The 27,658-nt window shown below is 35.1% G+C and overlaps 1 protein-coding gene and 1 non-coding gene across 4 annotated transcripts in view; one reads left to right on the top strand and one right to left on the bottom strand.

Moving 5' to 3' along the window:
* The window catches only part of EPHA3 (EPH receptor A3), a 356,916-nt gene extending 332,366 nt beyond the window's left edge, over nucleotides 1-24,550 (bottom strand). For 2 of the 3 annotated variants that reach the window (XM_059064499.2, XM_059064498.2), the window contains exons 1-2: nucleotides 24,335-24,550; nucleotides 6,294-6,358 (exon numbers count right to left, since the gene is read on the bottom strand). In XM_059064499.2, the coding sequence (XP_058920482.1) occupies nucleotides 6,294-6,358; nucleotides 24,335-24,422 (153 nt within the window). In that variant the 5' untranslated portion in view covers nucleotides 24,423-24,550. The remainder of the gene's footprint in view (nucleotides 1-6,293; nucleotides 6,359-24,334) is intronic. The other variant, XM_067034877.1, reaches the window with a different exon arrangement.
* Nucleotides 24,551-27,061: 2,511 nt separating this feature from the next.
* On the top strand, nucleotides 27,062-27,211 carry LOC131757858 (small nucleolar RNA SNORA62/SNORA6 family). The gene has a single exon (XR_009336009.1). It is a non-coding gene; the product is annotated as a small nucleolar RNA SNORA62/SNORA6 family (small nucleolar RNA).
* Nucleotides 27,212-27,658: the final 447 nt, after the last annotated feature.

Consider the following 27,658-nt stretch of genomic DNA (forward strand, 5'->3'; position numbering starts at 1 on the left):
TTTCTAAATACATTTAACTAAATATCTCTGCTAGTACAAAAAATAACATATGTAATATAGACATAGACATATATCTACAATATTATATATGTATGTTTATATATTATATATCTGTAATATATACTCATATATATACAATATATATACTATAGTATGTATATATAATTTTACTAAAGTTTATGCCACTGAAAAGAGAGTGAAGTCATTACCAGACACCATTTAAAATAACAGACTAGAAATCATCAAATTTTCTCAACAAATGCAAAATCAGTACTAGTTTAGTTATCCTTTCTTGTTTTGGAAAGCTTTTATTATGCATTTATTCAGATAATTTTAATTTATGGACAACTAATCCAAGAACTTTAAACAAGGAGAATAAAAGGCAGAATTTCATGAAGTGGGAATTGATCTCAAAGAGCTTTCAGTTTCCAGGCTGAAATAAATATCAGTGAAATCACTGCAGTAATGTATAATTACAAGCTGTAGAGGTACAACAAAGAACAAGGCAGATGAGTTTAATAGGTGTTCTGTCCTAGTCTGGGGGCGTGCCGGAAGGGTAGCATACGAGAAATAGAAGTTCTCCCTGAAGAAAATATTAGTATTTTAAGGAAATTCTAAAAAATTCTAAAAATTATTAAAGATTTAAAATAAATTGGACACCCAATTTATCTTATTTTGATTGTTTCAATTCAAAATGTAGTTCAAGATTATATGCGAACTTTTATCTGTGCAGATTCGATGAAATAACAATCATGTGTTGTCAAAGGCAATATTTTGGGCTCTTAATTGAGAAGAGGTATTTGCCGGCACCTCAGGCAATACTATCAATTTTCTTTCCCCAAAATTCAATTCCTAGACATCAAGTTTCGACTGAGATTTATGCAGACATATCATTGAATTTACCAAAAGGTTTTGGATTAGAATGGGAAAACCATAAAATTTATCTAAGATTAAGAAATTATATTTGTATATCTCTTTTACATACATTAGTATATATACACTTATTCATAGATATATAGCAACATCTCATTTGTTCAAGTGTCATTCACTATAAAGTGCTGTGACATAGAAATCACTGTTATCCCTTGTTTAAAAGTGAGGATAAGTATTAATGAAGGTTAATAGGCCTGTATTAGATCATACTGCAATAAATACTGCAATAATGACAGAGCCAGAATTCAAATGCAGACGTGCCAATTCTACACGATGTGCTTATTCTATTTTACTATTCTGCCTGTTTTCTGTGACTTCATACTAAAGCACAAAAAAGATAACTTGGGAAAATACAAATAACATTATAGGATAGAATTATGCATTTCCATAGCCTCAATTTAGAAATTAAGGTATTTGACCAGGAGATAAAACATTGGATTATATCCGGAGGCCTTTAACTGGAAAGTATGAGAAATACAAAAAGAATAGATTTAACAGGGATCACGTATTTTTCCATGTAACTCAGTGGTTCTAAGATGTCAGGGCTCCAGGCTGGTCTCTCTAATGCTCTCTGGGTTCCACCTTTCTGGCCATTAAGGGAGTGCAGGTGCTCCAGACTGGACACTGGGCCATCACAGGGCAAACCCAGAGGCACAAAGCACCTGGCCTCTTCCCATCTCTTTTTATTGGAAGGAAACCTTACCCAGAAGTCATTGGAATTCTGTTCTAGTCTTATTGGCTTCACTTACTCTTGCCTAAACCAATCACTGGCAAAATGACTGTAATTATCATGATTTGCTCTCAGATAAATCAATATTCACTCTGCAAAGTGGCAGAGGGGTCATTTTCCAGGAACACATGGGAGGGTGAAAACCTGAATAATTTCAATGTTCCATCAGCAAGGAAAAGCCAGGGTACAGACACTCGATGAGCAACCAATGGGTCATCTATTTGCCAGAAGAGTGCTTTTTATTTAAGTACATTATCACTGTTAAGACACCAATAAATAGCTAAGGAAACCTTTAGGGAAAAAATCTAAAAGAATTGAAAAGAGGAGGGTGGTATAAAATTTTTAAAAAATCTACAACTGTTGATTTTGAGACTTCTCATTTCAGACTATTCTTTCTCTATACACCTGCCCCCCCTCCCCCCACAGCCCACAACCCTCTCTTCATTGTCTTCTCCTTATGTGAGTTTCTTTGAGTCCAGGTTCTTGATGCCTTTGTACTGCTTGACCATCATCTCAATACTATCCTAAGTGAAAACTATGTAGCCTCCCTCCCTTTAATCCCTCCTCTGGAGTGATACATAGAGTAAGATACTGTCAGTCAATCAATCAATTTAAGTACTAGTCATGTGTAAACCAAGGACACTTTCTAGATTGTAACCCGGCAACATATATGGGCTTTGATATATGTTGATTGTCCTCTAAATCAAAGAATATTCAAACTGTTGAATTATTTACTAAAATTTATGAAGATAATTAAGCCCAGAATTAAAAAATTATAATTCATAGTTTACAAGGCCAGAGAAGGTTGCTTGTCTAATTTACTAAAGTGAACAAACTTAGTACCAGAAAATATCCATGTCAAATAAAACTCTTCTACTGAAAAATGAACTGCTGTTCATGATGCCCTTGATAATTTCAGTTTACAAGCTTGAGTATTATTTTCATTAAATTCATTTAGAGAAAACCAAAGTTTCATTAAACCTCTTCACAGATACTTATTTGGGGAATTTGTCCCATGCCTCATAGTATAGTACCATACTTTTCTGCCAGGTTTCCTCTAAGATTTGAAGCACCATTTGAAAATAGAGACAGACGTAATCCTCCCAAGAAAATCGCATAGGTTAACTGTAAGGTTTTATGAGTGAATATATCTCTGGGGAAGAGGGTAAATAGAAATAGAAAAGCATATACATGAAGGAATGGGTCACTCTTGACAATTTTCCCCAAAATACATTAATTTTATATGGCTCATGTGATATAATCATTCCATGAAAGATTCATTTCAAATTTTGAATGAATTATTGGCTTATTTCTTAAAATTTACATTTCAAAAGATTTGGAATTTCGAGCTTCTAATGGGAGTATCGTTGGGACTTGGAGAAGTTGCTGGCAATCCCCAAGATCTTTTCAGTGACCATAGCTCCTGGTGGAGAGCTTCATTATCCAAACCCTAAGCAAGGGTTTCTCAACCTGGATGCTGTCATTTTGGACCAGATCATTCTTTGCTGCTCTGTTTTTTGTACAATGACTAGCAGGATGCCTGGTCTTCCACACTAGATGCCAGTAGTGCCCTGCCTTCCCAGTCGTGACAACCAGCATATCTCCATACAAATATCCCAATGGGGTAAAATCAGAATTGCCTCCCGCCTTATCTACCCCTCATCACATGGAGAACCACTGCCCTAAATCAAAAGTGCAGGATTTTCCATGCCGTTTGTGACAACACAGATGGAGCTAGAGGGCATTACACTAAGTGAAATAAGCCAGACAGAGAAAAACAAATATTGCGTGGTATCACTCATATGTGGAATCTTAAAAAAAAAAAAAAAAAAAAAATCCATAGAAACAGAATAGAAAAGTGGTGAGAGTGGGGTATATATAGAGAGGTTGGTAAAGGGGTACAAACTTTCAGCTATACAATGAATAAGACCTGAGGATCTAATGTATAACATGGTGACTATAGCTGATAACACTATATCATAAAATTGAAATTTGTATTTCGGTAATTCAGTATGGTCTGACACTGTTATAATTTTTTCCTCCAAGGTTTATATTTATATTTTAGTTAACCTGCAAACAGATGCACTTTTACTTATTGGGATTAATTAATTAAAACAGTGACTAGTTCAAAGTTGTTTCCAGCTATCACTTCATTTTTTTATGGAAAAGCTTGCATCATAGATATCACTACTGATTTAACTATCTATTCCCTTTAAAACCAAAACAAACACAAAGTTCCTCTATCCTTGTCAAATTGAAAATGAAATGATTAGGCAATAAAAATGATTAATTGAATCTAAAGGCACAAACAATCATACAAGCAAAGATGTTAAATCTCAAACTTAAATTCGCTCAGGAATTGAGCTTTCACTCAAGAATATCATCAGTTTCTCAAAACGAAATGAATATTAATGTCACATTTTCTAAATTAGTGCTACTTATTTCCTCATGGACATTATGGTTAACATAATACAGGGGGAAGATTTAAAGGAAAAATGTACTACAAATCACCCCAGGACAATAATTCACATACTTGGTTTTTCTTTTATTTTAATCATTTGGAGCTTAAGGTATTATAAACATCATGATCTGTTGAGGAGATTTTTTTTTTTCTCCCTGCTGGTTTTAATGATAAGTTTGGAGAACCTGACTATCTGTTTTAGGCCATTTAATGCTTCTGAAATAGTGAAGTAACAGCTGCAAGAAGATCAACCAGGAAAGCAATGAAGAGGAGGCCGGAGTGCCTGAGGTCAGCTTTCTGAGGCTAAAGGAGAGACTGAAAACTGTTCATGAGAAAACTATAAGCGATTCCTAGGAGAAAGGAGGTAGGAAACTGGGCAAGAGATGAGAAAAGTCAAGAGGCCAGTTACCCTGAGGAGTGTTTCTTAAATTTAATGTGCTTAGGAATCACCTGGGACCATGTTAAGATGCAGATTCTGATTCATCTGAGTGGGGCCTAACAGCCTGCATTTCTAAGGATCTCCCAGGTTTTGAGTCTGCTGGCTGGTGCATGTGCACACTGTGTGTGGCAAGGTTCTAGAACATCCCTCCCCACCCAACATTTCTCTGGAAGTAAAATTGTGAACTTTGTTCATCATAACATCTATGAGATTAACAAGGTAAATGAATTCATTTCCCCAAATTCTCAACATGGAGAAACGTGTTTTCTTTATACCTTCTTTAAAGGAAGATAAGAGGTAGACTGCTGCTTTGATATACAAGTTAACTTATTGTTTACTATATATATATATATATATATATATATATATATATATATGTAAAGTGTCAGTATGGTTTTGCTTTTCATATCTCCTTAGGCAGCAAGTTTCTATGATATGTTATCTAATGGAGTAATGAAAGACTCAAATTTCTAAAATCAAAATTAAAGTTAGGTTTGAGTTTTAGATGAGTTTTAAATGAGTTTTCCAGCTTAATCCTGAGTTTCAACTCATTCGTTATGACTACCCAGGATGTGCTTTTACCCTAACCATTTGATTCCTTTTAAACCTATGGGAAAACCAAACCTTTGTTTACTTCATACTCTCCCCTTCTAAGCAACTAAACAAGGCCTGATTATGTGATAGGTTTTGGCATCATGCCAGTGTCAAGGTGCACCAGGAAGACAAGCAGATACAAAGATGACAGATAGATGAAGTAACCCTGATGCAAAACATCCGTCGGTGAAGAAGCTGGTAGTAAAAATTAGTATGTTTAGGCACAAAAATCTAAAGACTGAACACCAATACCAAGTCAAAGTAATTATACCTCTTTGAAAAGAGGCTGGCCTAGAAGAAAAAGGAATATACACATTTACTCCTATCACAAATATTCCTAAATAGCACTTTGCATTTTTTACAGCTATCCTTGGAAACAAAACAGATGTTTAGGCATTTTTTGTACAATTTTGTAGGAACAAAAAAATTCCAAATGTATGACCCTCTTTTTTCTGAAAAAAAGAGACGGAAAATTTTCTCACACAAAGGCTCATCATAAATATTCGGGTCCCAAAACGCCATACACCTTAGTAATCTGTGTCTGGCTTGACAAAAGATTAAAGGTATATACAGTGCTTAGAATTTAAAGGCAGCCATATTTTCCTAAATAAAATGCCCAGTTTTAAACTGATCTAGACAAGCTGAAGACACTTTAAGCAAAGAAAGTAAGGCAACACAGGCTTATACTGTTCACAAATACCTACCCTATGTGGAACTGTCACCACGGTTGATTTTAAGGCGACAACTCTGGAGGCAACCATCTCCAAATACACACTTTCTACATTACTTAAAATTTAGAGTCTCTCCTCAACTCACCTATTCTGACCACATCACAAAAAAAAAAATGTTAGGTGATCACGCTAGATAATCTGCATGATGGTAGTAATAATTAAACTGTTTAGTTAGTTCATTCAAGCAATTGATAAATTCAGAAGGGGAAAAAAAATACTTCAAAACTCTCAATAGTTCCATTGGATACAAAACTTAAGCTGTGTTAGTCCATGTATTGAATACACTGATAAGCATAACTTGTCATCAGAAGTATAGGAATTCCTGTTCCCAATAATTCCTCCTGGTCTCTAAGAGAGGCAATGGACAGAAGAATCAGGCTCCTTTCAATAGTTTACCAAACTCACCCCATGTGATGGGTAGGAGATCCAGCCCAGCTCCCCCTGAATTGTTTTTGAATCCAGTAGATTGACTAAAAGAAAACACAGATACACAAAAACAGTTAAAAGGAATGAATTCTAATTACCTCTGTCAAGTTAATGTCGTCTGTTGTTGTTGATATAATAATATCAATGTGTTCAAAAAACACAACTCTGCTCATTATTATATGTGTATGATGAGTAGAAGAAGGGAATTACAAAGAAAAGCAACCACAGGGAAAGATAATGGATCAAAAGTTTCTGTGACTTTTTAAACTGTTTGTTTGTTTATACATATATTGTATATTTAATATATTGACAGAATAATTATAGGTTTAAAGAGGACACTGTAAAAATACAAAATAGGAAACATTAGTGCTAACATGAAATCAAAATAACTGCAAAGACCATTAAATTTAATAAATTGACATGATTTGACTATCAATTAGTTAAGTGTGCTTCCATAATGAATTGTATTTCTTTTTGTACATATTTTGATATGCATCTTCATATTGTCCCTGGCCAAAACCAAACATACTGTAATAACTACTGTATAAATTGTGTACTTATGTAATGGACAAAATGCTCAGCTATCAATTTGAGGAGAAGCCAAAGCAAAAATATGTATTATAATAGTGCCTTGTAAAGCTTTACTTCTTTAAAAAGGGTATTGTTACCCAAAGACTTTAATGATTTCACTCAGAATTTTGTGCTAGTTATTAAAAAGTCTGATGAATAATAAAATATAACAAGAATGTAGTTGCATTTTGAATATATTATTAAAAGAGAAAGGCAAATGATTTATTTTTAACACAGAGAGTATTAATTTGAAATGGACTAGAAAGTAAAATATAAAAAGATACTTTAAGTTTAATTAATAACAAAGGGCTCATGTTGATTGTCAATCTGTTAAATAACGGAAACTATAGTTTTCCCACATCCTTCTTCTAAGTTAGAAAACAACCCCATGATTGATTAATGGAAGATGTAGAAGAAGTTTACATAAAATATGCATGTATTATTAACATGAACCAGAGCAGGTGAATCAATAAATATAATAACAGACAGTCATTTTGAACGGTTCCATATATTCACAAATCAAAACATAATGTTAATACATGCAAAGCACAACATGACCATGTGTTGTCAATAAAAGGCTTCCTGATGCATGAAAAGCACCACCCTTTCTTTAATCATCCCAATTATTTTCTTACAAAGGAAACATTAATCATATAAATGTTAAGAAAAAGAATTATATTTGATTGATGTTAGAATTCTAAATTTTCAAGCACTGCTTTTTAAAAGAAGATATTTGGTTAGCTGGTTAGATGATAAATATACTAGATGAGTATAAGAAAAATTCCTAATCCTTAAGATAAAAAAGATAAAGTTCTCAGAGGAAAAAAAACACATAAACTTAAACCTTTTACACTGGAATTCCTTAATGATTAAACTTCTTTCCCTCACAATAAATTAATCCCAGTGAGAAGTAATTATATTTAGATAAAAGAAGAAGATAGTTGTTGCATGGATTACACAGTGTAATTTCCATAATGGAATTATTTCCCAGGATATCAGTTTGGAAATTAACAGTATGCTTAATTATATTGAAATTATCTCTGGAATATGATTTTTTTAAAAACTTCTATCAATTAATGTCACGGATAACATTTCAAATTATATAATGTTAAAGAATTTTTGAAAATATGAGAATACATCCTCACCTTTAAAGTACGCTACCAACATTTGTTCTGATAAAGACATACCTAGTTCAGTTGTTGGTTCTATCACAGTCAGCAGTTGATTTCTCTGAGTTTTACACAGGATTTGCATCGTAGAATTTACAGGGCCAGTATTCATAAACCATTGGATCACATTTGTAATACCTTCAGGGGTTTAAATGATTCAATGTTTTTGTGTGTATGTTAAATTGAATATGTAGTAAATGATGAATATGTTATTCCACCTGCTAAGATGAATGGTTGATTTAATTTCAGTATTAATAACCAGAGGAAAAAAGTGTTTGAGGCAAGGAAGATATACATATTTTCTCCACTTAGTAAATTACTCATTGGAATGTAGGTTGTTAACTAAAGAACTATACCCTTAAGTTTTCTCTGATGATAATGATGAGGGGAAAAGGACTGGCTTTATTACATCAGCATTTGGTTTCAACTCAAAGGAGAAAAGCTAAACCAAAAAGAATTGTATTGCACTGTCAATTAAAATTGGTATAAGAGACTAATTAAATTTATTTCATTTACTCAGAACTTGAATTTTTAGTGTACTCCATTTAGCATGAATGAGGGAACACATAATTAGCACCATTACTCATGATTCTGATCTTCTTGTCTATCAAACATAATTAGGTCTGCACTGGTTATCTTACAATGTTGCTGTGATGATCAAACAATATAAATTTAGTTAAAGCCACCTGAGGTTATAACATGCTATACAGATTCAATATTCTTGTAAACTTAAAATATTATCTAACAACAGTTCCAATACAATTCTTCTGAATTGTATTGAAAATCAACCATCAATATATGGCCTAATAGAGAAGAAAAGTGACATGAAGACACTTTTAAAAGCACCTATTGGGGGTTTATAAAGTGTTTTTGTTTATAGCCACATAAGAACAACACAGTCTAAGAATTCTAGCCACTTAAAGTCAATGGTTGCTAGACCTGAATTCGCCAGGATATAAACCTCAAGGCTCCTGTGATCTGTTGTATAGCAATCTTGAGTGCAGCATAATTGAGATAAGAAGAAGAGAAAAGTTAATGGAATTTGAAAGTCAACCTGCTGTGAGTGATGTCTCTGGATACATTGACTAAATCTAACCTTGCAATGCAATGTCTTAAACCCCACACTGATACAGGCAAGAACATTAGTTATTAATGCTTTCCTCTCCCAAAAACGATGTAGACCTGATCATAGCCTTTCAAGTGGTGCCACTATTCAAATGCCAGGGCAGATAGAATTGTGATGTACAAATATATTGTAGTCTGAGTTTTAATGACACTTTGTAACATGGAATATTTATTTTAATTGCTAAAATTTTTGAGTTTACAATTATGAATTTTAACAAAAATGTTAGGAAATTATTCTTAAGGGTAGGTGGGAATATATAAATAGAGTAATTCTTTAATGACTGCCTCATGCTAGGTTATTTGCCAAAGATATAAATGGTCTTTTACCAGATTTCATATTCTAATGGTTGATTTCCAAATATTTTTGGTTTGTAACAGAAAATATGTCATTTCATTAATTTCAGAATATCTTCTATTCAAAGAGCTATGTACCATATATTAACTTCTAAAAGTGATTTAAATTGGACACATTTTGAAGTGTAGAACTCCACTTGAGATACAAATAGGAGTTTTTGGCAAAAAAAATCATTGTGGGAAGTCTGGATGGATATGGTTCTGGATGTCTTTCACATGCTTTACTCTGTCTAGTCTCACTGCTTTTAAATTTTAAAAAATGTATAAATAGGTGAAGGGTTTTACATTCATGAAAACAGTAAGGGAATCCTCACTCAGTCTTCTTGAATTGGCTTTCAGGTGGGCACTAACACGAGATTTGCTGGTCAAAATGATGTGTGATGTCTGATGAGAATTAGAAGGCGTAGAATGAAGTAAAGTAATAAGAACAAAGTATAGGGTAAACTAGCTCATATTGGTTGTTAAGTGCTTCTGGAAAGAAGGAACCCTTGCTGTCATTCCTGCCACTGATGTTTACTGTCACTTTTCCCACTTGGCTGAATTACGGATATAAGATGCTCAGGAGTCTTGTTCTCTCTTCCCTTCTTACCCTCTATGATAATGAAGAGACGATCAAATGTCTACTCCTTTGCTCACTGGCACTGACAATGTCATAAAGAATTATCTGTGCCAAGAATTTATATACCACCTTCCCTTCTTACTAATAAGAATTCATTAAAAAATTTTAAAGGACTCAGTCATTAAAATAAGATTTGCAACAAATGTTCTCATTTAGTAAGGACAGATTAAAAACTTTAGGTATAAATTTCTGGGGTTTTACATTTAAAGAATCATTAATACCCGAAGATTTTTCAAGAGCATTTCAAAATTCTGATTCACAGTGGCTATCTGTCCACTTAGAAAGACTAAGAGTTAAACAAATATTCACATCTTTCAGATTAAGTGCTGCAAATATACAGACAGTACTAAAATAATTTAAAAAATTAAATGCCACAATTTCTTACTGAAGTGGAAGATCATTTCAATTATTTAATAACATATCTATGCTTTGCGATAATGCTACAGCTGCATTTAAGAAAACATTTAGAAATGTCAAGGTGAACAGTAGGGTTTAATGGCTAAAGAATTTCAGACTTGTAATGATAGACATGTTTTCTTGTAAAACCTTCAGTTATAAGGTGTTTTTATAACCAAGTGCAAATAACTATGAAACCACTACAGCAGAAAACAAACCCATCCTTTGATTATGTCTTGTTTTTACTAAAAAATAATGATATTTCCTTTCCTGTTTGTGCCATCACTGTAATTGTTCCAGCCACATTTCTTGTACACTATTTATCTTTATCATTTTCATCACTTTCTGTTATGATGAAAAGAGTAGATTTGCTCTAGGTTACAGATAGCAGAAGAGTCCTTTAATCTAATCCTAAGTTATACTTAAATGTCGCAAATAGAAGAAAATGATACAGGAAGTAATACATTTTGATCTCAGTGTTGTAATTCTCTGTATGGTACTCTTGTCAACCATAACATGGAATCAAGATATCAAGATGTATTTTCTGACAGGAGTCCACCAAAGCTCAGGTTTTCATTTTTACTGTACACAACCAGGTATGCCACAGAGAAGAAATTTAGAGAAGTCAGTTTTATTAATATACTTATCTATTTCAACATAACTTTTATCTACTAGGATTATATATTCTTAGTTAACAGCTCCTATAGACTTCCTGTTTATATTTATTTCTAACTAAACAAAATTAAAACATCTTTGTAATAGATTACTAGTATTATATTTCACAGACTAAAAATTATAAAAATGTTTTAAACTACAAATGAAGTCAACTATAATCTATTAATTGTGGGTAGGTAAAACTTCCTGTAATCTATGTTAAATTTTACAGGCATTTTGTGTCATAGAAGTACAGACCAAAATTCCACTTGAAACTTGGATACTTTAGTAAACGTTAACTCTGTGTTGTTTCTAAAGTGTTAAAATTTTCTATTTTTTTCTTTTTAATCTGAGAAATCTGAAGGTCACTCTGATATTAATATTCTTATGGAGAAAGCAGCTATTAAAATATCCCCTGGGAATATGTTCTTATAACAAAATAATTCTTTCAAATATATGAGTGGGGATGTTCTACTGTCAATGAGGTTTTACTACATTAACAACCTCAGCTTTGATAATGGTCCCTAGAATAGCAGGTCTCTTTGCTTCTGTGCATTGTCAACCTATATTATGAATCACTTAGACAAGTGAAATGTGTTTCCCAAAATGTAAGGTACTAAAAGTAGAACATTAATGATTATGTAAACATTGTACTTTTTCAACACATTTTAGCTTTTTAAAGTGTTCTAGAACAGAAAAACTTGTTTATTTCTACTTTGAAAGGACTTTTTTGACAGATTAAAAACTGAAAATATGTCCTTCAATTTGAAATTATATAAATAATCATTAGGGCAAATAGGTGCTCACGCATTAGTACATATATTTTGCCTTCACACCATGAATTCAGGCTGTCTTGGTATATATTTTTTATTATATCGCTTGATTATTAACCTTTGACTACTAAATGTAAGCTACCTGTTTAGTCAGGGTTTGAACAATGGCTATGAAAATGGAATAGAATGTAGAAGATGGCCTACAAAACAATCCTAATATAATAGTTATTTTCAAAATAAAACTGTGCTTGGAAGTCCCTTGGATATAAGGATTCAAATTATAACATAGGGAACAAAAAGTGTAGTGATGAAGTTAAATTTCAATTTAAAAATATTCTTTGGAAGATATACAGATTGCCAACAAACACATGAAAGAATGCTCAATATCATTAATCATTAGAGAAATGCAAATCAAAACTACAATGAGATATCATCTCACACTGGTCAGAATGGTCATCATAAAAAAATCTAGAAACAATAAATGCTGGAGAGGGTATGGAGAAAAGAGAACACTCTTGCACTGTTGGTGGGAATGTAAATTGATACAGCCACTATGGAGGTTCCTTAAAAAACTAAAAATAGAACTACTATATGACCCAGCAATGCCACTACTGGGCATATACCCTGAGAAAACCATAATTCAAAAAGAGTCATGTACCAAAATGTTCATTGCAGCTCTATTTACAATAGTCAGGACATGGAAGCAACCTAAGTGTCCATCAACAGATGAATGGATAAAGAAGATGTGGCACATATATACAATGGAATATTACTCAGCCATAAAAAAGAAACGAAATTGAGTTATTTGTAGTGAGGTGGATGGACTTAGAGTCTGTCCTACAGAGTGAAGTAAGTCAGAAAGAGAAAAACAAATACTGTATGCTAACACATATATATGGAATCTAAGAAAAAAAAAAGGTCATGAAGAACCTAGGGGTAAGATGGCAATAAAGACCCAGACCTACTATAGAATGGACTTGAGGATATGGGGAGGGGGAAGGGTAAGCTGGGACAAAGTCAGAGAGTGGCATGGACATATATACACTACCAAACGTAAAATAGATAGCTAGTGGGAAGCAGCCGCATAGCACAGGAAGATCAGCTTGGTGCCTTGTGACCATCTAGAGGGGTGGTATAGGGAGGGTGGGAGGGAGGGAGACGCAAGAGGGAAGAGATATGGGAACATATGTATATGTATAACTTAATCACTTTGTTATAAAGCAGAAACTAACACACCATTGTAAAGCAATTATACTCCAATAAAGATGTTAAAAAAATAAAATAAAAAAATAAAAACATTCTTTGGACATTTTTATATCACAAAACTTTTTTTTTAATTTTAAAAGAAGCCCAATGCAGAATAAACTGGTTTAAATTTCTGGAAAAGTAAAATCAGGATATAGCTTTGACTTCATCATATTCTAGAGGATATCTACATCTAGACTTTTATGTCATACACCACGACTGTTGTCTACAGACATACACACACACACACACATATAAACCAACTCTTCAATGTATAAATATGGGTCTTTGTAAAGGCCCACAAAGGATCAGGTGAAGTGCCACATGCCTATCAGTTTAATTCAAAACCCTAGCCCTTTATTTTTCATATTAGGAGCATAGTATCAATGGAAAGTATCAAACAATTAGTGCTGTGGTGGTCAGGAAACTTCATATATCACTGCAAGAGAATGCAGAATTCAGACAAATCTCAGTGTTTTTTCTTGGTAGTGTAGTCATAATATGAATAGCACCTATAGAAGCTTCTGTTTTGGGATGGTCTTTATTGATATTCAATCATGTGCATTTCCAATACACACACGTGTGTGCATGTATATGTTCACACAGAATTTACATTGAGCTTAGATATGTGCTTATTAAAATAGCTATTTCTGAATGTTTGGTTCTTTCAAAAGTGCTTTTTACTTGTATATGTATTTATTATGCATTCATTCAAATTATTTATAAAGTTTTCTAGATATATGCAGTAACAAAAAATCTGGGTTATAATTATCCCTATCACATGAAATTAGGCAAATCATTTAGTCTTCTCTCTTTGTTTTTACTAATTTATTGTTGTTATTATTAACTTTAGCTTTAAAAAAAATATATTCCTTATATTCCAGGGACTCAGTTTTAGGCAGCTAATCTTCTGTAAAGATTCATATTACACTTTTTATAACTTTCACATCTATGTTAAAAGTTTTTTTATGTAAGTATTCATTTTGTAGTCACCTGTCCCAACTAAGCTGTTATCTTCAAGACCTTTCAACATGCCGATAACCTTCTTTTCCAAAATCCAGTAACTAATTCTCAGGTGTGCACTGTTTGGTAAATAAACCAAATTATTGCAGTATGAAAGATGAGTTAATTTTTTTTAACATTTTTCTTAGTTCATTTTAATGTTTTTTAAATTTATGCCTTTGAAATTAAATGTAGAGTTCTAATGTTTTCACTAGGGCTAGGGTAGTAAAACTTTAGTTTCCAAAGGATCACCTTTGGAAAGGAAAATTTAAAGGGAATGGTTCAGTTACATAAGGGGACAATACTGTTGGTCACACACATGCACATACACACACATACATACACACACTCACACACAGTGCTGCACATAGACTGTTCCTCAGAGTGTTGTTCTGCTTAACCAGAGGATTATTTAGACAATCTAGAAGGAAGTGATTGGAAATCAGCTTCCTAGCCTAACTTCTCAGTGTGAAGATTGCTATCATATGCAATAAAAAAAGTACCTTTCTAAAATCTATAGAATTTTATTTATTGCTAAATTACGTTTGAAAATCAAGAAATAAAGCATATGTTAACTACTAACAAGCTGTTCTCTGTTTCCCGTACTCATCCTGAGATAGATAGGGAATGCCTAAATTTCATATTGATTAGAAACCAACTAACTTTATCACTGGCAAAATATAAATTTTAAAGTCTCATTTTTTATCAAGGGAGGGGGTGGGGGTAGAGGGATGGGTATTTTTTTACTGGACCTGCAGTGTTTATTGATCTACCTTTATTATTTTAAAGAAGATAAATTAACCTCCCCTTAGTGAATATACAGAAAATTCAAGATGAAACTATTTGCATATTGATTAAATAGACTTATCAGCAATAAAATTAACCCGGGCTTCTACCCTTGCTCCAGTCCCCACTGGGTAATCTGTCAAGAATTTTTGTCTTAAAACAAGAGGCAATTCAGTTTGGAGACTTTGAAGTCACATTACATTTTCTTCATTTGAGAGAGCTATGCAAAATCATATATGAACTAGAACATTAAATAGTAGGGAAAACAGTTGTGATTCTAATCCATCAGAAGTGAGAAAACAAAAGTTTGTTGCTAAGCCTTTGCTTTTGCTCATGGAAAATATGCCAATAGCCTGAGTGGTTAGAAAACTCATTGGGAACCTAAAGGATAACACGTTTGAAAACTTTTTTTTCTCATGTTGCAGAGAAGAAAGCAAGGTACTGAAAGCAGCTTTCTGATTTGAAAGCCTGATGTCATCAATATGCTATTTTTGCTCTTTGCCAGGTTAACAGAATTTATTGCAGCAATTAATGCAAAACATATGTGCTGAAACACCCACATGAAAAATATAATTGCCCCCAACTTAATTTGCTACCTTTCAAAACCCTGTTTTAGCTACCTTTTCTCAATGCCTCCACTTAAATAGAGTACAAGTGTTTTTATGAAAGAGGATATAAATCTTTATAATTTATTTTCTCACCTTAAGTAATATATAAATTATCTTTTAAATAGTGGAAAGTTTCCATAGAAATTAAAGTCTACTTTTTAGGCCAAGTTCTACTTCCACCCATTACTGACCTTTATGACAATTCCAATCGTTAATTCACACTTCATTTTTATTATATAAAACTAAAAAAAATCACATCCAGGTTATATTGATAATTGCCTCACAATCTCTGTGTATGGAATTCTTGACAATAATTTTTCCAGGGTGAGGAAAGGAGTGTCTGAGTGTCAGGAAAGGAAGACAGAGGTAAGAATGTATGAAGAAAACACATCACAGATCACATCTTTTATTCCTCTGTCAACATCAAATTTTCTTTAATTCTTAGTGAGTCTCCAACCTATGCAGATAATCATACCTTATGAGGATAAACACTGCAGATTCAAAGTACTCTTTGAAGTACTTTTTTGAAAGTACTTTGAAGTCTGATTTTTCACTCCAATGCTCTGAGTATTTCTAAGATTTTTCTTGCAAGTCAACAAGACACATTAGTATAGTCAGTAGGATTGCGGTTGAGAAGCTAGTGCTTTTCCTGAATAGGAGACCTCCTTAATTTACAGGCATTTGTGTACAGGAGAAAACATATGAGGTTAAAATCAGAAGACAGACAAGAGAGGGCCAGGCTCAGTTACTACTTTATTACGATGAGTTTACTTAGTTTCCTCAGTTGTAAAATGGGAGATGTCATAATACCTACTTTAGGGCGGCTTTAAGATTAAATGAGGTCCAGTAAGTACTCAATGACAATGTAAGGGAAAAATCTTTGCAGCCCGTGGAAGTCTGTGTAATTGTTATCTGATTACTGGGCATGACACTGAAGCCATATTTAGTCTTGGAATGCCCTGGATTCAACAATTCTATCTTTTATGAAAAACACTAAAGTTTTGATGACCACACAGACATCAGCATCATCCAGCTACTAACCTACCTCGGTAATGCCGCTCCCAGAAACCCTTCCTGGCCCATTCCAGGTTTATTCCCAAAATCAGAAGAGGGAAAATACTGTTTTAATTTAAAAAACGGTGCCAATCAAATATGGGGCTGTGGGGAAAACAGACAACTTTCGATTGTGCACGGGGTGGGGAGGGGGTTTGTAGAACATGCCCCTTAGCTCTCCCGAGGGACCTAACAGGTGGCATCAGTAGATGGACTTAACGAAAACTGGAAAAAAAAAAGTTCTTCATTTTCGTCTAGAGAGACATCTTTTGAAAATTCAAGAAATAGCAACGGGGTCGGGAAACACAGCAGCAAGCAGGACAATGGACGTCTCAGGCTCGTCCCAACCGAGCGGGCCGACTACGAGGCGCTTTCCCAACTCTACAGGGAGTTCTGTGAACCCTGGAGAACGCTGTCCCCCTCCTGCACCTGTCACCTCGCGGGGCCGGAACTTAGGAGGCCAGACCGCGCCAACTATGGACGCCAAGCTGCAAAGACTGACAGCTATGGGGGGAGGTGGGGAGTTGAGGATGGGGGCGACAGAGACCTCGGGTCAGAGTCTGTTGTGAAAGTCGGGACTTGCCTGGCGCGTCCGAGCTGCTCGCGCTCTCCCCAGGTAAGGAGAGTCCAGGTGCTGGGGAGGACGCCGCCTCTCCGAGCGCCGGCAGCTCCGTGGTCGCAGGCAGAGGGCGCACGTTTGCCTCTCGCCAGCCCCGCCTACGCCCGGCGCTAGTTTCCGCCGAATTTGGCGCCCTCGCGTTCCCCTGGCTCCAGCCTCCGCCCGGGCTGAGAGCGTCCGGCGCCGACCGCCAGCAAGAAGCCGGACGCCGCAGGGGCTCCGCGCGTGCTTGCCGCCCGCCGCCCGCGGGAAGCCGCACTGACTCGCAGCGCCCAGGCAGCGCGCTTTGGCCGCCGGGCGCGGAGACGCTCGCGCACAAAGAACCACCGAACCCCGAGGGCTGAGCTGAGCTGGAGGACGTGGACCAGGAGATGGGCTTTTCTTATCCGATCTTGAATCCGATTAGGAGTGAAGAGTAGTGAATTGTTGGTAGACTCCGTTTTCCCGCCGCACCTATGAGCCTGGTCCCGGCGGCGGCGGAGAGTTTGAGGTTAAGATGCCCTGGTGGTGGGTGTGGTGGCCGCGAGGGCGCCTGCTCATCCCTCAGTTGCCACATCCCTGGAATTCCCCGTAAAGCTCTGTTTCGTGCTAAAATTTCTCAGGGCACACTTTTGGAATTTAATCAATATTGCATTATCAAATGTGGGAGGTGTGATGCGAAGGAAGAGAAGCGCCATCATACCTCCTGTGGCCACCCCAGTTCATGGCTAAGGTTATTCACAACAGTTTATTTGTACAGTGCTGCCACTTGTTTTCCCCCTCATTCCTCGCCTATTATTCTGACTTCACCATGTTGGTTTGGATTATGTGGATTTTCACCCTCTGCTTTGACTGGAACAGCAGGACATGGTTTAAAATGAAGGGAGGGAGGGGGTTCCCCACTCAGGGCTTCCAGTTTAATAACATCACTCCAAGTTGGAGGCTTTACTGCTGAACTGGTTTTGATTCCATCCATCCTCCACATGCATACGCCCAGGCTTCCAAAGGGGTTTGGCTTACACTCTCAAAACTTTCCTAGACAAAATATTTTCTTCAGAGGAAAAATCAAAAGTGTGTAAACTTGAGAGGAGAAACAAAAGCACGCAACGCCCCCCAAACCTGCACGCCTCCCCAAACACACACCCTTGTGTGTGTGTGTGTGTGTGTGCGCGCGCGCGCGCGCAGGTTTTTAGAGATCTACCAAAAATTGATTAGCCAGATGTTTGACGTAGTAAATATTTTTCTTTTAAGCAAAAGACAAATATTATTGGTTTTAGAATCTTTGCATTTCTCTACCTCTCCATCTTTCTAATCGACTTTTTATTTTCTATTCTCTTGCAAAGACATTTTTTCTCTTTGTAATCCACCACCTTTTTTTTTTTTTTTTTTTATTTTCACAGAAAGCTGGTAGTAGGCAAACTAAAACTTGCCGACTTTGAGACTTTTCCAAGAGGAAAACTTCTGCCAGATTCCAAGAACTACCTGATTCTAGGGGGCTGGTAACAGACACAGAGAGTGAAATCAAGGGGTTCACATGTGCCCACACCCTGATTTCCAGGAGGGGTGTCTGCCTAGACTGATTTGTGTCTTGGAATCCTTTGCATTTTATAAACGTCCAAGAATGTTTTTATTTCTAAAGTCATTACAGAAGAATTAAGGTTTTCAAATTTCTTAGAAATAAATTTCAAAGCCTGGTTTTCAGTATACCTGGATGAATAATATAATGAACGTTTTATACCACCAGTCATCCCTTTATTTGAAAAATCTGTGGAAAGCTACTTGTGCACTTGGTAAAAGCCCTGCTCTGACCCTCCCTGATGATAAAATCCAGATCTCTGAAAACAGAATAAAAAAGGGGGCACCTGCATCTATTTTTCTAAATCTTTTATCAAACAGGAATTAAAAGAACAAGATTTATTAAAAGTTTTAAAGACAAGTGTGTAAAAAATAAAGTTGAGGATCTTGACAGAAAATGATTTGCAAAACAGTGTTCTTCCAAGCAATACATATTTCTCCTTCCATCTAGTATTTATGCCAAACAAAATCATTGGAAAATGACTAAAATCAAAGGTAACCCCCATCAGAGATTTCCTAGTAAGTAAATGTCTGTAAGAACTTATCAAGTTTTGATGATTTGTGGAAAGTTTTATTAATATTTTCTTGAAGATTTTATGACTTGAAGAATGTAACTCTCAAGAACAGTTTTGCTGTTTCCATTTGTGTTGAAGTTAGTAAATCAAATATACTGTAGAAATATGTTTTGCCTCTAAAAATCCTTTGCATATGTAACTGATTATTTGATATTTAAAAATTGCATATATTTTATTTCAGAAAAACTCCAGAGTTTCAGAAACAATTTTGACATTTAGGGATCTTCATAAAGAAAGTTATTTTGAGAAACTATTAAAAGTGAAGGACTCTTAAAGAACACACCAAAATTTGAATATTAAAATGTGGATAATATATAGACACGATAAAGAATCTTATTAAGTCTTTTCTTTAAAGATAATAAGTGTCTTATGAGTCAAGGTGAAACTACTAAATTGTTTATAAAAGCAAAGAGTAAACCATAATTATATTCAAGTAATAAAAATCTTCACATGAAACTCCCTAAATCTACTACACAATGTTAAAAAAATACCTTTAAGTTCTGATTGTACACAACGTTTTGTTTAAAATGTTTGTATTCATTTTATGTACTTTTCGTTGTAGCTCCCAATTATTAGTGTTTCATGGGAAAGACAACTTTATATAAAATGCACCATAATCTTATACGGGGTAATGTTGTTTTGTTATATGTAGTTTCCCTTTTATGGTTCCAGCTGCTTCTGAGTTATAAACATATTCAATTGACTTTATATCTTGAAATGGGTAGAAAAATCATATTAACTACAGCACCAATAATAAGAAAGTATAAAATTGAATCTGTTCATAGTTACGATGAAGCTGGTTTGTATTTATAAATCTATTGTTATTGCAAGAATATTTACTATTTAAGAGTTTTTAATTGCTCATTTATAACAAGGACAAGAATGGCGTGATATATAAAACATGAGAGTGAGGAGAATGGGGTATGAAAGTGGATATTTCCCCACTTGAATTATTATTATCAATATTAGTCTTTAGGAAGATATAGATTCAGAATGAATTAATTTCATGATAGATTTTGAGAGGTTGCAAGAAGTTTCTTTCCGGCACAATCAAAATATTATCGTAGCAATTCAGGTTGTCAGTAAAAGCTTAAACAAATTTGCTGATAATCCTGTTAATGACCTAGGTCAAGTGTTAACTGTTGTGGGTTATAAAATAGTGAAATTAAGGTTTCTCCTACCTCCGGGCAAATAGCAAAGTTATAACTGTTGGGGGGAAGTAGGGGCGAGCCATTAGGAAAGCTATTAAATTACAAAAATGTATAATGCATTCAATTATTTAGTCTAGAATGATAAAATGCTATTAAAAGCAAATGTAAACTCTCTTTAAAAAATAACTATAAAGGTGATATGACAGCTTAGTTCTCTATTAATATTTCAAACACAATGTGTTATTATTTGAGGATAAGTGTTTATACATGAAAATGATGCCAAGTCATACTGATTTTTAAAAAGGGAAAAATCTATTATTTAAATGTTTATTGTCTCCATCATTTGCCTAATATTCAAAGGGAATCATACAGTGTTCATCTCGAAGTTTTACTTTTACACTTTAAACGATCACATAGTATCCTTTTGTACTTAAGTGACTTATGTTCAGTGGACTACATTTCATATAGTGTGCCTACCACACCAATAAAAGTCTCCCCCCAAAAGCAGTGTACATATGAAGACTGAATTTTATTCACTTTAATTTTGAAAACTGATTTCCAGTGTAAAGAACTCTATAGGTAAATGTTAATCTAAATTACAAACACTTTTGGATAGAAAAATGATTTAGTATATTATGTACTGATGAATAAGCAATGCATTCTGCCTCAGAAAGCTTCAAATGTAGAAAAGTGTCTAAAGAGATTACTTTATCCACTGCTAAAAGAGATTAAACAAACAATAGTCGATTCTTTACTTTATATCAAGTTTTAACCTCTTTGTAAAGTTATTTTTATTTAACATTATCATCATTCATCTAGGATGGCAACAGGGAGCAAATATATAAACTTTTATAATAATACATAATGTAACAATCCTATTTTGTCATGAAAAGTAGTTGCTTTCCCATGGAAGTCTTTTCTTGGTGTGTCATGTAAACAGACCTGGTAAGATTTTAATAAAGTTCCCTGCAACTTTTGTAAAGTTTCTATTTAAGTATATAGGCCAATTCTTGATTTAAATAATCATCAAAATTATAAATAATTATCATCAAAGAGGCCAGTCATAGAAAGTGTCATCTGGAATCATTTTCTTGAAGGCGTATTAGAAAGTTATCTGTAACTGGATTAATAAAAGGAAAGTTCATACTAAACTTTTTTTCTAAGTATTTTTCTCTTATCATGGACCCATGGCATTTCAAAATTGATATTTGATTATCAATTCTCAAATTTAAAAATAAGTCACACAATGGCACATCTCCTAGCAATTAACTCAGTGGTTAGGTTTTTGTTCTCTTTTAGTTCTATCTTGACTATCTTCATAATAGATTGCAAAATAAATTCTAGTAAATTTCTAGTAAATTTTCTATAGTGTTGACATATAATTTTTAACATATCATTTTAAATACAACCTAGTATTTTGTATTTCAGTTCTCAAAATTTATATTAGAAACCTTTATTAATGAGATTCATTTTATCATTATTCCTTCTATCCAATATATGAATTTTCATAAGCATTGCTTTTTATTCAAATAACATTGTTAGAAGAATTGCTTAGAAATCTTGGCACATACTTGGATTTTTCACTTTTCATGTTGTTCAACTTTACTACTATGTCCCAAGCTATTGCATTAATATTTGAAATCTTACTCAAATATTACCCAAGTTAAATCATTCATTTTACATTTTGTTTCAAAGCTTCCCTTCATGACCTCAGAAGGGAAAGGAGACTACCATAGGACGTGATCTGGAAAGAATAATCCCACAAACAATGGATAGATAAACTTTTGCTCAAGCAAATTAAATGTAATTATGTCAGCTTTCTGAATATATTCACCTTTTTATATACATATTGTCAATGTGTACCTGCCTATATAATAATATGCATTATATACCCACATATACATAAGGTGTGGCTTAAAAGCAATTTGCATTTGATAATTCCTATTTCATTAAATTAATATTCATTAATTTTATATAAGTGTCAATAAGTTTAAAAGGCCTTTTTCCTCTTGCAATTTACTGAAAGGTTACGTTTTGCACAAAAATAATGACTCTCATTAATGACTCGCTATATCCCTGTGCATTATTAATTCACTAAAATCCATTATCTAAATAGTTTATAAATATTCCATCTGGAGAAATATAATTCATCATAGCAATATGGGAATAATATTACTGTTTTCTAGCTATTATCAACACTTTAATATTTTCAAAGAAACAAAAAGAATAAACACTAATTTTAACATACTTATATGTTATTCATTATACAGATAACTACGCTTGCCTTTCATTCATAAAAAATAATTGACCATTACTTTCAAATAAACATGTTAATTTGATTTGTAAAAAAAAGTCACTTGAAGGTAAGATAATTTCTTGATCCTTTTATTTTAGAATTTTTAATTTCCCAATAAAGAAAGACAAAAAATTTGATGAAATCTGCCAAGTTGATAAAAGCAGTCACTAAGGAAAGAATGAAATTAAACTGCTCTATTAGCAGAGAAAGTAGGTCACCAAATATGAGAGGCAGTTTTTATATTTAATTAAAAAGTTTCTAAATATTTTTGAGTTTTTACTTGTGTTTTTTAAAAATAATATATACAATATACAATGGTACTGGCTTGCCAATATACTTTTTAGTTAGTGACATAACATATAATGCAGCATTTGCACATCAACTTCTCAGTATTGCTAAATTGCTAAATATTATTGTTACAAGTTCAAAATGATTAAGAGGAAATCAAAGTTGTAAGTGTTGCTTGAAAGCAATCAAATATTCAGAAAAGTTTTTCTTAAGAGTTAGCGATTATATTCACAAATCATTAGGAATAGATCATAAAAGGTATACAGGAAAAAGGCAATGTCTCTATTAAGCACAAAATCTTATAGGAAACATTGGTGTCCTTAATATTAGGTTTGCACTTTAATCCATTGAAAAGGGATGAATGCCCATTAGGAGGAAAATAAATAACCCAGAACTAAGGAAATATCATTTGCTGCATATGAACATTCTTTCTTAATTTGCTGTTCAGTTATTTACTACACCTACCCAGGAGTTTTCACTATTCATTAAATACATTCTCCTATTCGTATATAAGCCCTTAAACAAAGAAAATCCAATCTCAGCTTATTGTAATTTCTGCAAATATTACTTATGTTAACGTGGCATATGCTGCTCATTAGAACCTGTACCACAGAGCAAACCACCGCCTGGCGGGATACACATCACTTCAATACAGCAGTTGCAACATAAATACACACACACACACACACATCTCCGCTTCAGCAAACTCTGATTTCGCTTTAGCCCATTCATAAATGCCATGATCCTAAGGTGGAACAACCTGTCATTACCTTTAAACATACTAAAGAATCTAGAGAGGAGGGTGGAATATTCTTTTAAACTTCTCAGAGTACTACATGGTCATAATTAGGAAATAAAATACTGCTATGACTATTTGGCAATTAACATACCGAGTTGTAAAACTGGAGGATTTTTCTATCTTTCTGCTTAAAATTGGCAAACAAGATAATTGCTTGAATTGGTATCAGATTTAAAACACATTTTAGGTTTAGGCAATCCAAAATTATCTCTTAGAGTGTTTTAGAAGACAGCGGAAAATAAAAGCACCTCTTTAGTTTACTCTGAGAGCAAACTGCTTTATTCGGAGGGACCTCGATGACCTGAGAAGGCTTCGGTGAGAACGTGCTTGGAAAAGCTTTAGCCCCGCGGGGCAGGGCTGTGCGCGTCGCTGTACCTGGCTTACCTTCATTGGAAGGTTGGAGAATCAGTTCCCCGAAGCAACTGAGAACAGAGCAGCTGAGAAGGAGGAAGATGGAGAGGTGACAATCCATGTTGCTGGTGCAGAGGGCAGTGAGAGGAGCATATCTCCATGAAGCATGCCAGTGATGTGAGGGGGAGCGCTCTGATTGCTGGAGAAGTTACCATGCTCCGCTCGCAGGCTGATGTCAAGTTTGACACTGGAGATAAGGAGGAGTCTGGCTGCCTTTCCTCGAACCTCGCTCAGGGACATCCCTGGGTCCTAGTGCCGTCGGAAGCGAGCGCTGAAGAAGAACAGGACAGCGCTCGCGGTCTCGCAGGCAGCTCTGAAGCACCGAGCTGGGGCGGAAGGGGGTGGGGGTCGCGGGCGTCACCAAAGGCGCAGGAAATCCCGAAGTTATGATGGTGCGGTGGTGGAGAGTAGCGGTGGGGAGAGAAAAACAACCCCTCCTTATTTTCAATGGAAAGCAGCTATTTTATTGTTTGCAGTACATGCTCTTGTAGGTTAATCCCCGAAGAAACCAGAAACCCTGCTAGAGTGTCATGTGGCAGAGTGAATGGAAAAGAAACTGAAATGCCAGAGAAATGTTTGTTATTAAAAGAAAAGGAGCCCTTCATTTAAAAGAAAAGATTGTTGATTGTATTCAAAGGAAAATTGGGATTATTCCTTCACTGTGTTCAATGGGATCATAACTCTTCACAAAGCCCTTTCTGGTGCAGAAAGACACTAATATGCACCCCAGATCAGGAAGTCTCTTCAGTTCTACACCAAGTGGTGTCAGGACTTTTTAAAGAGATTTGGCACAGGATTTCCGTGTGCATAAAGTGCACTTTGGTTTTCCAAACTAGGAAGTAACCTTCAGCATCTAAGGAAGTGAGCAGGTCAGCACGCATCCCTTGTTCTATGCTGTGGGTATAAATAAGAGTAATAGAAGTCAAGCCTGAAGTTCTTGACAGTACATCACTACCCTCTCTCCTTCACTATCTAGCATTAGGATCTCTGAGTTCTGTGAGATAAACAATGCATTATTCACAGCTTCCCATTTAGCTTTCCAGCCACTTCCAATCTGATAATAGTTGGAAGCTGTTCTTTAGCATACCAAATCCAAAGACTAAATAATAGTGTCCTTACACTTTCTCACTTACTTTACACCATGGTTATAAACGGTTTCTCTTATTTCCAGTTCCCTTGCTGGACAACATAATTGCAATCTATTTCAGCCAAATAATTTTGTAATTTCTATTTTGAGAACTATTCTTGCGTATCTTTAAAATATTCCCCAGAAAATGATCACTCAAGTATCCTCCTGCTCATCAGTCTTTTCCTATTCTAAACAGAAAACAAGACTTACATTCCTTGCACAACTCTGGAAAGTAAAGGTAAGTTGACAGCTGTAAGATCAGTGATCAATTTTAGAGCTTTAAGTTGTAGAATCTAAATAAGGATTTGAAAGGCCTTGTTAATTAGTATTCTTTTCACAAACACTATGTTTTTAATGAGAGAACATGATTTTCACATGAATTTTAATAAGTGGCTTCTGATACTAGTTTGTCTGTTGGGATCAACGGTTGGAGGTGGGTGGGTAGAGGAAGCCAGGAAAAAAGAGTGACTGCTAACTTTTTGTGTGTGTGCCTTGTTACTTTGTATCTCTGACTTCTTCCCACATTATGTCACTGGAGGCTGTAGAACCCCCTTCAAGTGCCAAGTATGTCAGAATTGAAAATAATGACAGGTACTGAACAGAAGATTCAGATAGTGGTGCCTCTGGCACTTTTTAAACTTCCAACACAATTTTAGTCTTTCCACTGTTCTAGGTTTAGATAAAATTTTTCTGAAACTTGGAAGAAAACAAAGCCTTATTTGGAAGTGACAATTTAAAAACATTTTGGAAAAACATAGCAATGTGCTGATATCCACGTACACTGGCTTCCCCTTACACTACTTCTCTTTTCACACTTAAACCGCTTATCACTGTAGAAAGAGGCATTCATGTTTGAAAGAAGCTACAATAGTGTGAAAATAAGTAAAAAGCAATTCCTGGCCTGGGAAAAGAAAGTAAATAATATAGGATCTCTCAATTATAGACTCTCTAGCTCAAGAGACATTGGATAACAAGAAGTTTCCATAATCTGAATGCCATTTTGAATAGATGTGAAAAAGAATGATGTCAGCAAACAGAGGGGAGCAAGGAATTTAGCCAAAGTAGTAGTAGGAAGGAGAGAGGTGTGGGCAGCCAATTCAGGGAAAGCCTCATCAAGAAAGTAATAACTGAGCTGTAGTTTGAAGGATGAGTAGGAGTTTGCTAATTGGAGAATGGTTTGGAAGGCCCTGCAGGCAAGCAGATGGAACATAAACAAAATCATAATAGTTTCTAAGTCAGGGCAAAAGAAAGCATCTGACATGTATAGAGCAAAGAGCATATGTGATACCAAAAGGGTTAGGATACAGGAAAGAGATGAGGTAGAGGGACAGAGTGGTAGATGTTCCTTGAAAGGCAGATTGGAAACTGCAGAAATTTCTATGCCACGTGTCAGTGATTTTACAATATATTCTAGATGAAAGAGGGACATAAAAAGCGTTTCAGCAAGTAAGAACTTGATTATATCTGGGTTTTAGGAAAAAAAATTACTGATAGCATTGAGCGTCTCCACCTGTTGTATAGGGCCCACCTGCTATTGAAGTACCTGGAATATTTATTAAATGTGCACGTCCCCTGCACATTGTTAGAACTTGGAGTTGAGGCCACTGGCCGATGAACTCACAAGTGTAGGTAGTGTGCTACCTGAGGGACAAGTTTTTTGCTAACACCACAAGGGTCTCTGGCCCAATAAGTGGAGTTTGATAGTAATACTTGCTACAAATATATGATTTTAATGTATGAAAGCTTTAAGGAGAGATGAAAAACCATTTTTAAAATGGCTTGTGTTTTCTTCAGCTTTTCTCCATTATTTCTCACTTAGGACCTCTCAGGCATTTCTGTTTTCAGACTAACTTGATGTATCCTGTTTTAAGATCCTAAAAAGGGAGCTCACTCAGTGGGTCTGATGTGGTGGATACTTGCCCGGGAAGTTCTGCACATGTGTTCACAGGAGGCACCACCTCCTGTGAACACCCGTGGGAGGTCATGCCTGATCTCTACTTCTACAGAGATCCTGAAGAGATTGAAAAGGAAGAGCAGGCGGCAGCTGAGAAGGCTGTGGCCAAGGAGGAATTTCAGGGTGAATGGACCGCTCCCGCTCCTGAGTTCACTGCTCCTCAGCTTGAGGTGGTGGACTGGTCTGAAGGTGTGCAGGTGCCCCCTGTGCCTGT

This window comes from Kogia breviceps, chromosome 5 (assembly GCF_026419965.1).
Source record: "Kogia breviceps isolate mKogBre1 chromosome 5, mKogBre1 haplotype 1, whole genome shotgun sequence".
Taxonomy (NCBI): domain Eukaryota; kingdom Metazoa; phylum Chordata; class Mammalia; order Artiodactyla; family Physeteridae; genus Kogia; species Kogia breviceps.